The 13,611-nt window shown below is 35.8% G+C and overlaps 1 protein-coding gene across 1 annotated transcript; it reads right to left on the reverse strand.

The window, feature by feature from the left end:
* Positions 1–10,838: 10,838 nt before the first annotated feature.
* Positions 10,839–12,863, reverse strand: si:ch73-389b16.1 (uncharacterized). The gene is made up of 2 exons (XM_056246101.1): positions 12,364–12,863; positions 10,839–11,128 (listed from the first exon to the last, which is right to left on the reverse strand). Exons 1-2 carry the CDS (start codon positions 12,536–12,538, stop codon positions 10,911–10,913), a joined length of 393 nt encoding a protein of 130 aa, XP_056102076.1. The 5' UTR covers positions 12,539–12,863; the 3' UTR covers positions 10,839–10,910.
* Between the last annotated feature and the right edge of the window lie 748 nt (positions 12,864–13,611).

The following is a 13,611-nucleotide window of genomic DNA, read 5'->3' on the forward strand; positions in this document are numbered from 1 at the left end:
TCTCTCTCTCTCTCTCTCTCTCTCTCTCTCTCTCTCTCTCTCTCTCTCTCTCTCTCTCTCTCTCTCTCTCTCTCTCTCTCTCTCTCTCTCTCTCTCTCTCTCTCTCTCAGAGTTGAAGCCATTCTTGCAGCAACTGGTGGAAAAGGGGATCTTTTTGGTGCTTTTGTTCTAGCAAAAATAATTTTGTTCTTTCATATAATATAAATAAATGCATGTGTATATATAAATAAATTCATGCTTGAATCATTCTCGAGTTTTGCCTTCTGATATCTGGCCATATCATTTAGTGACTGCATATGCTGATTCCATCGTTATTTTACCTGATAATGAGCAAATTAGTTAAACTTAAGGAGGTTAATCAATATACAGTATCATTCAAGAAACTAAGACTCACTCCACTTTTTCAGTTGTGTTGATATACATTTTTAATTTGTTTTGTGTAAATTTAAAATTTTCAAAATGCCTCTGATACATTTTGAATAAAAAAAAACACATTTTATAAAAATACTCCTGAGATTAAATGTCTTTCGAACTATGCATGTACAAACTAAAAAACTAGGGTCCTGTAACCGGGGTCCGCCTCCGATTGTGCAGGAATATACTATTGATTTTAAGTAGTATAGTGAATGTGTTGCTCTGAACAACTGTGACATTGGTTATTTTAACAAAAAGTTATCACACTTGCATAGATGGGTCATTTTAGACCCATGTGATGTATTAACTTGATGTATTAACACAAAATATTAAATAAAAAATTAATTTGTGACCAAGATATTTTAAACTATGATGATATTTTGATATGTTAAACTCATAAAACCTGTACAGAAGGTGAAGTGAGAGATTAACTGTTTTTTTATGTATTAGAATATTGTCCAAAAGTTCATTTATTTCAGTAATTCAACATAGCTGTAAACCATAATCATCAAATTTATAACACATAAAGGCTTGAAATGAGCATGTAATGAGTCTATATTATATATTAGTATCAGCTTTTAGTTGAATTACTGTAATAAATGAACTTTTGCACGATATTCTAATTTTTCGAGTTTCACCATATTGGTTCTTTAAGGTTTACATAAATTCCATTCTGCTGTTTTATTATTTGATTTCAAAGTCATTTGCTATAACAGGCATTAACTAATAAGTGAATTCTTAATTTTTTTTGTAAAAATGCAATATTTCTATAACCACATAGAAAGAAATGTAAAAAAAAGTTTACATTTATTTATTTTTATTTAGAAGGGGTAACTATAAGTGCAGTTTGGATCCCATATAATTAAGAAAATGACAAAAACTCGTTTTAGTTTAAGTATAGATGCTCCCTTATGCGTTTATAATAGCAAAACCATGATTATTGATTACCATTTGTGTAACAGAAATACAAGAGAAATACAAAAATATCGTTTTAAGGTACATTGTTTACTTGTACTACCATGTCATTAACTTACAAAACCAGTGAGCAATGCTCACTGTTAAGGGAGTGATTGTGATTTAGCCCATTCCAAGCCTGCCAAAGCGTCACAATTTAACTGCACCAATAATCTGTAGCGTCACACTTCTATACAAATAACCTCATCTTTATTATAAACCAATAACTATGATAACAGCCGTAAACATATTTCCGACCTTTCCGACAGGAAGCAGCGCCATTTGCGCATGCGTACAACAAATCGAGTCACGTGCCGTATTTGGACATGGGCGAGGCTTCCGACGTCACACTTGAATGGGCGTGGCTTCTGACGTCACACATGGATGTGGGCCGGGTTGGATATCCACCGCAGGATGCAGTGAGCTGTACTTGCTATAGAGCTGTGTTCGAAATCGCCCACTATACCCTCCCTATTCCCTACATTACTCCACTAATATAGTTCACTGAAGGAGTGAATGAAAACGAGTGAGTGAATTCGGACGCTTTTGAGTAGTTGGTGCTTGCTGTTTAATTTGAAACCATTTGAAATGTAGCAAACTGGCAGCTCCAGTAGTAATGAGATTTATCTTGAACTCTGTCGTGGAAACTAGTATGTTAGAACAATTAGCACCTTAATTAAACCATTTAATAAATGAATTTATACTTGTACGATATTGCGCTAATTACTACAGTAAGTATGAAACATAACACTGTAAAGTATTACCTAATATTTTAATAATATATATTTTTTATTTATTTAAAATATATATATTTAAATATTTTTTTAGTACAAATGCTATGATAGAAATAGAATATGTGGAGAATATAATATCTGTGAAATCGGATAAATTTCACGTGTCCTTAATGTTGCTGTACTTCTTCCCTGTGGTATTGAACAATATGTCTTTCAAGGTATTGTATCAAAGTTAGAAATTCCAGTATCGTGACACAACACTAATGTAAATTAGGCTTTTTTTCATGAGAAGCTCTCCTATTCGTATACAGTAAATAATCTACACAGATATTAGTGAATGACACCCATTCTTTTTATTTCCAGATTTAAATTAGATTTTTAATCCCAGATTTTCAGTGTCTTCAAACTTTTGGACTTGTGGATCCCACTGTATGGCAAAAAGTGATTTGGTGGATCAGATTTGTCTGTATCTGTCCTGTTTTTTAGCACTTTCCACATGGCTGTTTGGCAGAGGAATGCATGCACCTGCATGGACTGGACCCTCTCATGACTAAACACTGAGGGGGAGGGCTGCAAAATCCCTAAGCCCCTCACCGCAACCTCAGCATTTTCTGCTATTGTCTGCCCTTTAAACACACTCGCCCTTCATGCAAGATCACGCACACACAGAAGTACATACCTATACACATGCTTGCACACATGTGTATGTATACACTAAGACATTGACACACACACACCTCCTGAAGTGATCAGTAACACACTCCAGTTGTCAGAACTTACACAAACCCCTTTCACGCACATATTCACAAATACAAAAATTGTTCTCCGGTGCCTACATGCAACAAAAGACAGGGATATAATGCTATTGTCTTCAGACCAGAGGAGTGTGAGCAGAGCGTGCCATCAGGAATGTGGATGAATCAGGCTTTATATACGATTATCCAACAATTTCAAACAAAGTCTGATTCATGCTATTTCAAAATAATCAAAAATCTTGTTAGATGTACCAGTTTCAGATCATCATTATATCACAAACTGGCCGGTGAAGCGACTAATGTCCAATTTCATAAAAGCTTTCGAAAGGATTGGATGTGAATCCCTGAAGAAAACGTTTATTCTCTCTGCATCGCTGCATTTGTTCCTGGGCCAATGGAAATTTACCCTGGCTCCCTGTCCAACAACCCCCCCCACCCCCCCCCCCCCCAAAAAAAAAAACTGCCACTGCTGGATTTGATAGTATTGTCCATCTCATGTAAAAGAAAATTTAGCTCAAGTACAAGACAGCAATGATCCTCCCTATATCGATCCAAATAAATAACGGTTAACCTGTAGAGTTTTCAAGTGCTCTGTGTCCTAGTGAATGTGGACCTCAGAGAGATTTGGGAGCAACACATGTGCGGAATGGCCAACAGATGCTCCAGCACTTTCATTTCCTGTTGCTGATTCTTGGATCTTACGGAACAGCCATACTAATGCCACCAGACTTCACGGCATAGCCATACTAATGCCACGTCTCACTCACACGACCGCCATTTGAACATGTGTGAACAGATAATACGCTGTAATCACTTCTGACTAGAAATGGAAAACTACTGTGACTGTAAAATTGTATTTTTATTGAGTTTACAGGAAGCCTAATTGGTTATTTATGAGCTATTTTGTCAAAAAAACAAGACTGTACTCATAAAACATCTGTGAAGAATTTAACTATTATAATGCATTGTAATAGCAATAGCAACTTTATATAGCACAATTAAAACAACACAAGTTGATCAATGTGCTTTACAATGTCACACAATAAAAACAAGCATCACACAAGCAACGCTTAATAAAATTGTCACTGATTAAAAGCTATTGAACACAGATATGTTTTGAGTTGTACTTTAAAATTCTGTACAGTAGCATCGTCTCTAATATGTTTAGGCAAACTGTTCCAAAGTTTAGACGCTGATACAGCAAAGGCCCAATCTCTTTTTAGACTCAGATGCGTCATAGGAATGCAGTCTGTTTACGAAAAAGCAAATCATCTAATTAAATGTAAACAGTTATCAAAAGGACTGGGAAAAGGCTGCCCAAATGTATGACAGATTGTGTGGTTTGTTTTGATGCTAATCTGAGAGACACAAGACCTGTGATCCTACATCTCTTTTCTTATACTTCTATAGAACAATTCTATGTCTATTTTGAAGAAAACATGCAACAATGGCCTGATTGTGATCATATGAAGTCACATAACCAAAATGTCTTGGGTCTAAAATTTAGAGTTGTCTTGGGCATTTAAAACCACATCACATAAATTTCGGTTTCTTGACTATTAATAGAAATTACAAAGTCAAACAATAAACAATACACTGGCCCCAAAAAGCAGTTTGACACTTAAGCCCCCACTTGCTGTATATGAACGGTATTGCATTTGAAAATATCAAACAAAGTGGTATTTGCAAACAAACAAACAAAAATAGGACACAGTAGGACACAGGTGCACAGGTTTTTCATGAATATGTAAATTAGCCCCGCCGCCACTTATTCACACCAGGTCAGAGATCCACTCGGTCAACTGTACTCAAGATACAGCAGTAAACGCTGCACAAAGGTATCGCTCTTTACAACGTCGGACACATTACTTAATATGTTTAGCCTTTCAACTTTGATGTTGGCTTGAGAAAGCCTAGCCCCAAAAATTTAAGTAGTTTTAACAGCTTTAAGTTTTATGGTTTTAAGTTGAAAGTTTTTAAGATAGTTAAAGTTATTTTAAAGTTTTTAAAATAGTTAATTGCGGCGTTGATAGTGTTGCCATAGAAATTAATGATTTCGAGTCCAAGGACGTGCAGTGCTCAGAGAACAGCTCAGTAGGTCATGGGTTGTCATCTCATAATTACCGTAACTACGACATGGCGTGAACGCAGCATAAGCTTGGTTCAGGAGGAACTGTAAAAGATGGCTGCTGTTTGTTTGTGGCGCTCTGTGACTGTCTGTCTACTGCTGCATCCCACACTGTAAACCCGAATAAGTTGGCACAACTCAAAAAATTTAAGGCAATCAGTTGGCTCAAATTTTTTAAGTGAAGAAATTCAAAGTTTAAGTAAGCAGAACTGACAGATTTTTATTTTGTATTTGTACATTTGAATTGTTCTTAACTTGAAATGTTTGAGTACACTAATTCATTTATTTAACTTAAAATTTCATGTAATCTCAATATGAACACTTTTATTAGTATAAACGTAGCTAGCTTTAACAAGCTAGTTTGCTAACATACTATTTTGTTAACATCTTGTATGCTATACAGTAACACTTGCAGCAATATAAAGATTTTATTTGCTCTCAAATCAAGCTCATGCACCACTTGTCACCATGATGGTAACTATCCTAAAACCAACATTAACAGAAATTCTTCTAAATTAGCATAACAAAACATTAATCATTACTAAATCACCTGCTTAACATTAATCTTGCACACAAAAACATTGTATTACACTTAATATTAGCATTTACTCTCCCTTTCGAGTGCCATCGGCAAAGCATGCTGGGAAATATACATCCCAGCCGTTTCAGTTAAACTTAAGTTCGTCTAAATTAAAAGAAATAATTTAATTAAACTCAAAACAATGAAACAGTTCAGTTTACTTAAAATATATCCATTCTGTGAACTTGAAAGAAAAAGAAAGTGCTAAATACTCATAAAAGTTAATTTGACTGAACTAATTAGTTTAATTTAAGTTTTTCCTACTCAAACCAATTAAGTATTTTGAGCGTTAGGGTTTACAGTGCAATTCAAAGGCTGCATTCTTCGAAGGCCACATTTGAAGGCCAATTGCGTCACAGCGGTGCGACGAAGGCTGTCCCAATTCGAAGGCTCCTTCAAACGCAGCCTCCAAATGCGTCCTACATTTCCCGTGCAATGAAGGATACAACAGATGGATCCTTCACGGCCTTGCATACCCCAGAATTCATTGCGTGCTGACGAAAGATTTTTTTTTTTAGATAAGTTGTGGAACTTTTAAACGCAAGTATTGGGTTTCAGCTTACATAAATATCTAATGATTAAAAAAAAAACCTTTAAGCCATTCATGTTGACATATCATACTAAGATGCAATTATAAATCGTTTAAACTCTTTATTATAGAGAAATGTACCATGGTAAACATATTTAAACAGTTTGTGAACCAAGTCCAGTACAAGCTGCCACTCATCAACAGCAGCTGTCACAGGTACTAGGCGACAAGAACAATCCTCCTTGTGCTAGACCGTCCCATTTAACAATGCTCGGTCCGACCTTCGAAGAATGGCCCCTCTGAATTGGGAAACAGGTTATAACTATGCATAGCCTTATGGAACGAGCTGATGACGTGTGATGTCTGCGAGCAGGGTGTGCGGAAGTATGGAAATACAGGTTGACAGGCAGGTAGGACATTCGAATGCAATGGTGACCATTTTTTGGTCCTGAGACTTCCACAGAAGATATACACTTTTTCAATATATTTTATATTAAGACACTTCTACGTATTAGTGATTGCTATCAGAATGTGAAGAGAGTTTCAACCAGTAAAACAAAAAGTGTTTATGAAAAACATTGCCTACCCTACCTTTAATGAGTCTGATACCCTTTATATGCCGATTGGATTAGGGCCACCATTGTGAAAAAGAAGTGCGCTTAAATGTTTTGAATTGTCCTTTAAATTTTAAAAGTGTATTTGCACATAATACAACATTAATAAAATAAAAGGCCACTTAATTGTGCTTAATGGTCTTTCCGCCAATCCGAAAACCTCTGTGCAAATTAAGTAGTGCATTTTTTATGATTTTGTAGATTTAAAAATCTTGCTTTCCCCTTGTTGTTAAAGATAGTACACTTTCATGACTACATTTCTTAACACGTATACACTCAATCTGAGTCCTTCAGCACACCTACATTAAATACAGCAAATTACACAACATTTCATAGGTGCACTGCAGTGTTGCATAGCAGATATATTTTAGTGTAAACTTCCACTGAAAATTCTTTTACAAATATAGATAAAAATTCCTGCAAGTTTCCTGCATGGTTTTGAACATGTATCAGCATGAATAGTGGTGTCTGGTGCTGCTAATAGTGTGTGGAGGCTTTGGATGAGTGAGGTTCTATATTTTAGATTTTTTTCTTTTTTGTAGGCCTTTCATTGTTTGCATGTCCTCTTCCAAATGTTTCATCTTACTCTTAAATCCACAAGACAAATTGATTTACAAATTTTTTCCTCCATTGTTTTTAGCAATAGATCCCACTCTTGATCTTAATCAAAGCACAAACAAATACTCATGCATTATTATGACAATGATGACCATAAAACATTTAATGGAGACCATGGTGTGAGTAGCACATGCAAAAAATGATTAAACCCATTATATTTATTTTTAATAATAATTATTATTGATTTAAAAGCATAGCGATAGATTTGCAAGTAAGACAAAGAACTAATTTAAAAATATTTTTTCAAAACATTACTAAAATATTAACAAAGATTATTCAGAATTCGTAAAAATAGAGAGACAATAGATTGCAAGTCTGAAGTGAAGTGAAGAGATTTATTCTGGCAGTATAAGAATTAAAGTAATTCTTAAAGATGGGAATGATAGAGGGTGAAAAACCTCCTTGAAACTCTCATTTGGACAAGGCCAAACTGAACATTGCCGCCCTGCTGGCCAGTATATAAATGTATGCAAGGTGAACAACACCAAATGCTTATCAAGATTTTTCTTTTATAATATCAGACTATCCTTTCATCACCATTATAATTACAAAATAAATAATTAAATAAAATGGGCATGCACGTTACCTGAGAATGACCCAAAGTTTCCAGCATATTAATATTCCATTCTCTAAGCAGTGACATGAGAGGGTTTAGAGAGTTTGGTTTAAATAAAGCACCTGAGATTTTAGTATATTAATTCACTCACAGGCCATCCAGAGCTCTGTAGGCTATACTGTTGATGCTTATCAGCTAACAGATAAGTTGATATTTTGAGATTCATAATAACCTGCCAGAGGGAAGAAACCTGAAATAGGCATAATGCAATTTATGTAATACTAAAGATTCAATTTATGTTGCCCGCCCCATAAGATTATAATATAGCTTGGATTCACCAGTCCATGATCTCACTGCCCTGTACATGACCGCAAGGGCGTAGATTTGGTTTGAACATTGGGGGGGTTGAAGTTTGGGTATGCCTCCTGATATTGTGATCATGGTATAAATAATGGGGGGTTGTAATGCATAGATTTAAATATGGGGGGGGGGGGGGGGGGGGGGGGGGGGGGGTATATCCCCCCCATCCCCCCCACAAATTACGCCCCTGCATGACCGTACAACTTAGAACCTATCTGAGCACAAATCATATGCAAGTTTTTGAACAATTAAAAAACTACATTAATAAATATAACTTAGAACTGTTGAGTCTTGAGAACATACCTTGAATTCATTTTATTTACCTATTTATTTTTCATATTTGATTTAAAACTCACTTTCTGGATGCAGTTATTGACCACCCTCTGAGTCTTGTCAGCTGCAGCCTCCAGCTCAAAAACGAATGAATCTTTCACGTGTCATAAAACTGTTCAGTATTTCACAGGGATTTATTGATGTCTCTACAAGAAAATGTTGTGTAGCGACATAGATACTTACTCTTTCCGTCTATTTGAGGGAATTTTCCGTCATTTATGAGACAACACTTCCCTGCCATTGACCGAATTGCACTGTTATACGGTAGGGGGCGCTATTACGCATCTTCTGAAAGAGTACAGAAATTCCCGATCAAAATACAGGCAAAAGGAGCAGAAACAAGTGATAAGAGTAGGCTATTCATTTTGCACGTTGTATTCTTAAAAAAAAACCCCGCAGTTTTCAGCTTTTTGTTCAGTGTTGCTTTATTTAAACTTACCCACATTCAAGTGTTGATAAAAAATAATGCGGGTAGAATAAAACTTTTTTTTTAAGCAGAGGGTTAGTTGTTTCTTTTGATATATTGCATGTTCAAATATTGATTCAACAAAATATTCTAGGGACCATTACATTTTTGTGAAAACGATTAAAAATGTTGGCGGCGGCTGACAATTAAAAAAAAAAAATTAAATGCTAGGAAGAGTTAGACTAATACACTACAAGAAAATAGTTTCTTGCCCCTGATATGAAGCAAGTAGAAAAATGCTATTGGTACAAAAAATATATTGTATTATAATTTTCTTTTTCTTTTTCATTCACTTTCAATTTTAGTATGTAGGCCTATAGGAAATGTTTAGGGTAATATTTTTTTTTAGTAATTTGTGATGTATTTGTGATGGGCATTATATTGCCCGGTTTCACAGACAATGCTTGAATCTAGTCCCACACTAAAATGCATGTTTGACCCGTTTTAACTGAAAGCAACTTGCACTGACATATCGTAAAATATGTCAGTGCCTGTTTTGTCTCGAGATGCACACCAAATTTTTTTAAGGCACGTTTATAAAAGCTACTTAAATGTCCTAATTGAACTAAGGCCTAATCCTGGTTTAATCTAAGCTATGTATATGTATCATGCAAAAGCAGCAGTTTTCAGATACCAACACCATTGTAGAAATGCACTTTTCAAAGTCAACTAAGATTAATTCAGTCCACCAACAAAGGTGTTCTTCTGTCGACCTCTATGAGGTTACCCGCTCTGTGCAAAATTCATTAAGGCACTTATAACTGAAGCAATTACTGCAACCATTACAGGTGAGTGTACTAGATTTTAAACATATTTTACAAAAAAATAAATGTATTTATGTGTAAAACATTTTTTTAACGAGGGGGAAAGTACCATTAACCTTTCAACACAAGGCAAAGTGAGGACAGGTCAGTGGTGTTATATATCTCTCTAGCAAGAGTGGAATGAGGCCATAAAGTATGAGAGAACTTCAGTAAAAGCAGAGGATCTGAAAAGTAGATTTAGGGTTGAATCTTATACTAAAGCTCCCGAAAACAACATGAAAAAGTGATCTTTAGGATATGGGGAGGAAATCCACAACTGAAATGGATATAATGTTTCTGTTTTCTTTTCATAAAGTACAACCTGGAGGACGTTTCAATATTTTAATGAACAAAATCATGAACACACACAGCCTTTAAAGTTTACCTGCATTACTGAATTGGTGCTAATAATGTTGAAACAGCATGTGTAACATTGAAGATCATGTGAAAGTTCACAGGAATAAACCTTTAAACAATTTTTAAAAAGCCAAAGCAGCCATGAATATAGGTGACCAAGGCATTCATATCAAGAAATGGTGGACTCATTTGCCACTTGCCTTATACTACATATATAACGAGACATTATTTCCAATCTGTTGTCTTACAAAACAAATCCTGTGCAGACAAACTAAAACAAAAAGCACTTTCCTGAAGCTATCATACAGTTAAATAAGCACAATAAAATGTGTCAAATGTGACAGGGCGTAAAATTGATTTGACAAGTTAACATGGCATTCCGTGGATGTCTATACTTAAATAATAAATTATGGTTTAAGGCTGCATTTCAGTGAAAACAGGATATAAAAACAGGATGTCATGACATCAGAGTTCTTGACAACCAAAATGGGAGAACTGTGTCTATCTTTGGAGGGTAAACACATGCCATTTAAATAATTGTGGCATGCTTTAATTATCCAACAGAGATATTACAACAGCATCTGGTTGCACAGGAATGTGTGAACCAATGTGAAACATAATGTCACTTATAAGTTATAACTATTTCAGATGAACAGCGGTGCCGTCAAGTCTTCACGACGAGATGAACTGAAGGTGGACAGGTGATGTCTCACCTCAGCCCTGCAGCAAGTTTTTGCATGGCTGCTTCCCGCTCTTCTGATTTCTGCTGTGAGCGACGCAATATGTTGCGCAGTTCCTCCAGGTGGTCCAGCGTGCCCACGAGCTCACCTCGAACCGTCTTCATCTGACTCTCCAGCAGCTGTGTGCGGTGGAGGGAGTTACGGCGGTCTCGCTTGCTGCGCTGGACCTTCTGCTCCAGATCTGACACTAAGACCAGAGCAAAAACACAAGAGTCAGACTCAACACACATTCATTTGTCAAAATGGAAACCACGAATATAGCCTTTATAAAAAGTAGCTACCAAGCTAATAAAAAAACGTTTTCCCACAGTTTAAAATTAAAAATGACCTGTTTATTAAAGACACCATGGAATCAAAATGGACAATTCTTATTTTTTTTATGGAATATCGTCCCCTTCGTCTTGCAGCGACATCTCTTCTTTTTTTCTGATGATGTGTTTACTGGCATGAGGGCGGGATTGCTCGCATGAGATTGACCAATAGCAAACCACAACGATCCAATGATCCAATCAAATCCTTTTCACTCGGATATACGTCACAATAGGGAAGAAAAGACTATTGCAATTTCTTTTTTCATGACGACTTAAAAAAAAAAAGAATTATTGGTTATACGAACATTAATGAAACACCCCATATGATCATTTTGCAAACATTATGGGAAAGTTACTTTTACATAGTCTCAGAGCATTCTGAAACATGTAGTGTCATTCTAAAAACGTTAAACGAACGTCCAGCTAAAACGTTTCAGGAAAAAAGTTCCATTGAAAGTGTATAAATAACGTTTTTGCGCTAATGTTTTGAGAACATAAAAAAATCTACGTTTGAACAAATATTTTATTAACATTATTGGAACAATGTTTGTTCATAACTTTGAGAGAACTTTGTGAGAATGTTAGCCAAAGTTCTGAGAACGTTCGCTGTTAGCTGGGTATTAGTGGAATGCAGTGCAAAAAAAAAAGTTTTTTAAATAACATACATCTTGTTTTCTAGTAAAAATATGGAAACATACCTCAAACAAATTTACATAAGAAGTAAAATAAATATTTATAATATAAGACATTAGAATTTAGAACTGTTGAGTTTAATAGAACATGTTTTGAATTTCATTTGATTTTCTTATTTATTTTGTGTTTTTGTCTTATTTGAAGAAAATGTGTTTAGAAGTTTTGTTTAAAAAGAGAAAAAAAATGTCAATTGAATCAGACCAATAAATGCAAGATATATTTTCCAAAAACGGATTATTTTACAATGTTGACCTTTTTCAAGAATGTTTATATATATCACATTCATTGAAATTCAAGAAAATGTTGTTTTAACGATGTCTACATATTTATACTGTAAAACAAGGTACATTATTTTGACTTAGTAATGCAAGGTTCACATTCACAGACATTCCATTTGAAGATATTCATAAACACATACCCATAGTGTCACCACATGCTTTGCTCTCTGTCTCTGTCTTCTTCTCCAGCAGGCCTTTGGTTTCTTGCAGCATCTTCTCCATATGAGCCAGCTGAGAGGCGTTGGCTCCGCTGGCCCTGCGGATGAGCAACCGTTCTCTCTCTTTCTCACTCAACTCTTTCTTACACTTACTCATCCTCTCCACAATGCTGATAGAAAGAAGAAGATGATTCCAGATGGATTTAACCGAAATTGTGACCTATATTAAACCTGATTTTCCAAAAAAAAGCTGTTTAACCAATCACAACCTTGTCATTCTGTTTTCCTTGATAGTTTCCCATTGCTTGCTTATTCCCCTGTTTTTTAGTTCATCTAAAGTCTTCTATATCATCCGCGGCAGTTCTGTAACTGTAAGTATCCTCTTTGATGGGAAGGAGAAGATGGTGTTCTTTTATACTTGTCATGGAGAGCAAATTTAGCCTGCTGGCAAACAAACAAAGAGTGAACAGAGAGCTGTGGCAGTCATGAGACCAGCCTGATTCACAGCCTTCGGCAACACGGCCTTTTACACTTCACCACGCACTGATGGACAATACAAGGCATTCTGGTTAACAACTCAACATTAAAAACACTTTTGGTCCACAAATGCTCCTGTTACATGTCAACAACCAGGAGGCAATGATTGACATGTAATGCGAGAGACTCACTTGCACAGCACTTTCTCCATCAACTTTCGAAAGACATTTCTTCCTCTACCGTTTATTGATCATGAACTCTATGTGCAGAACCTGATTTCACCAAGTGCAACATGGTCCTGGAACAACATTCCAATCAACCAATCAGGTTTGAGGGATAAGTTTACAGTTTATGTCAAGTTTAGGCTTACAACTGCAGGGTTATGTGCTTCTACACCTCTGATTTTAGGGATAACTTATAAGGTTTGGGGGTAGGGATATGGTTAGGATTCAATTTTCGGACAGGAATGTTGTTCCAGGATCAACAAACATGCTGACCCAGGAAGGCGTCTAATTCGGCAGAGGTGAATGAATGAACAGAAGAAAAAACCAGGCCTTTTGTCTGTTCTCAAGAAAGCTCATAAGAAAGATCATTATAATTTAATGAGGATTTTAAAAATGTTTAAATATACAGTGCAGGTTATCTCTCACATATCTCAGGAAGATCTGAAAAAACTCAAGGACTTTAAGACTCTCTCGTCTACCCGAGGGCACCGCAGCAGCTTTTCATGTCAATGTGAACAACAAATAAATG

Source organism: Rhinichthys klamathensis, unplaced genomic scaffold (assembly GCF_029890125.1).
Source record: "Rhinichthys klamathensis goyatoka isolate OS25496 unplaced genomic scaffold, OSU_Roscu_1.1 h1tg000036l_1, whole genome shotgun sequence".
In the NCBI taxonomy this organism is placed as follows: Eukaryota; Metazoa; Chordata; class Actinopteri; order Cypriniformes; family Leuciscidae; genus Rhinichthys; species Rhinichthys klamathensis.

Bases quoted from the DNA above. Each gene is read 5' to 3' on its own strand.
- si:ch73-389b16.1 (XM_056246101.1), bottom strand. From the start codon at position 12,538: ATGAGTAAGTGTAAGAAAGAGTTGAGTGAGAAAGAGAGAGAACGGTTG. The intron at 11,129-12,363 runs GTATGTGTTTAT...CTCTGGTCTTAG, and splicing joins AGCATGTGGTGACACTATGG to TGTCAGATCTGGAGCAGAAG.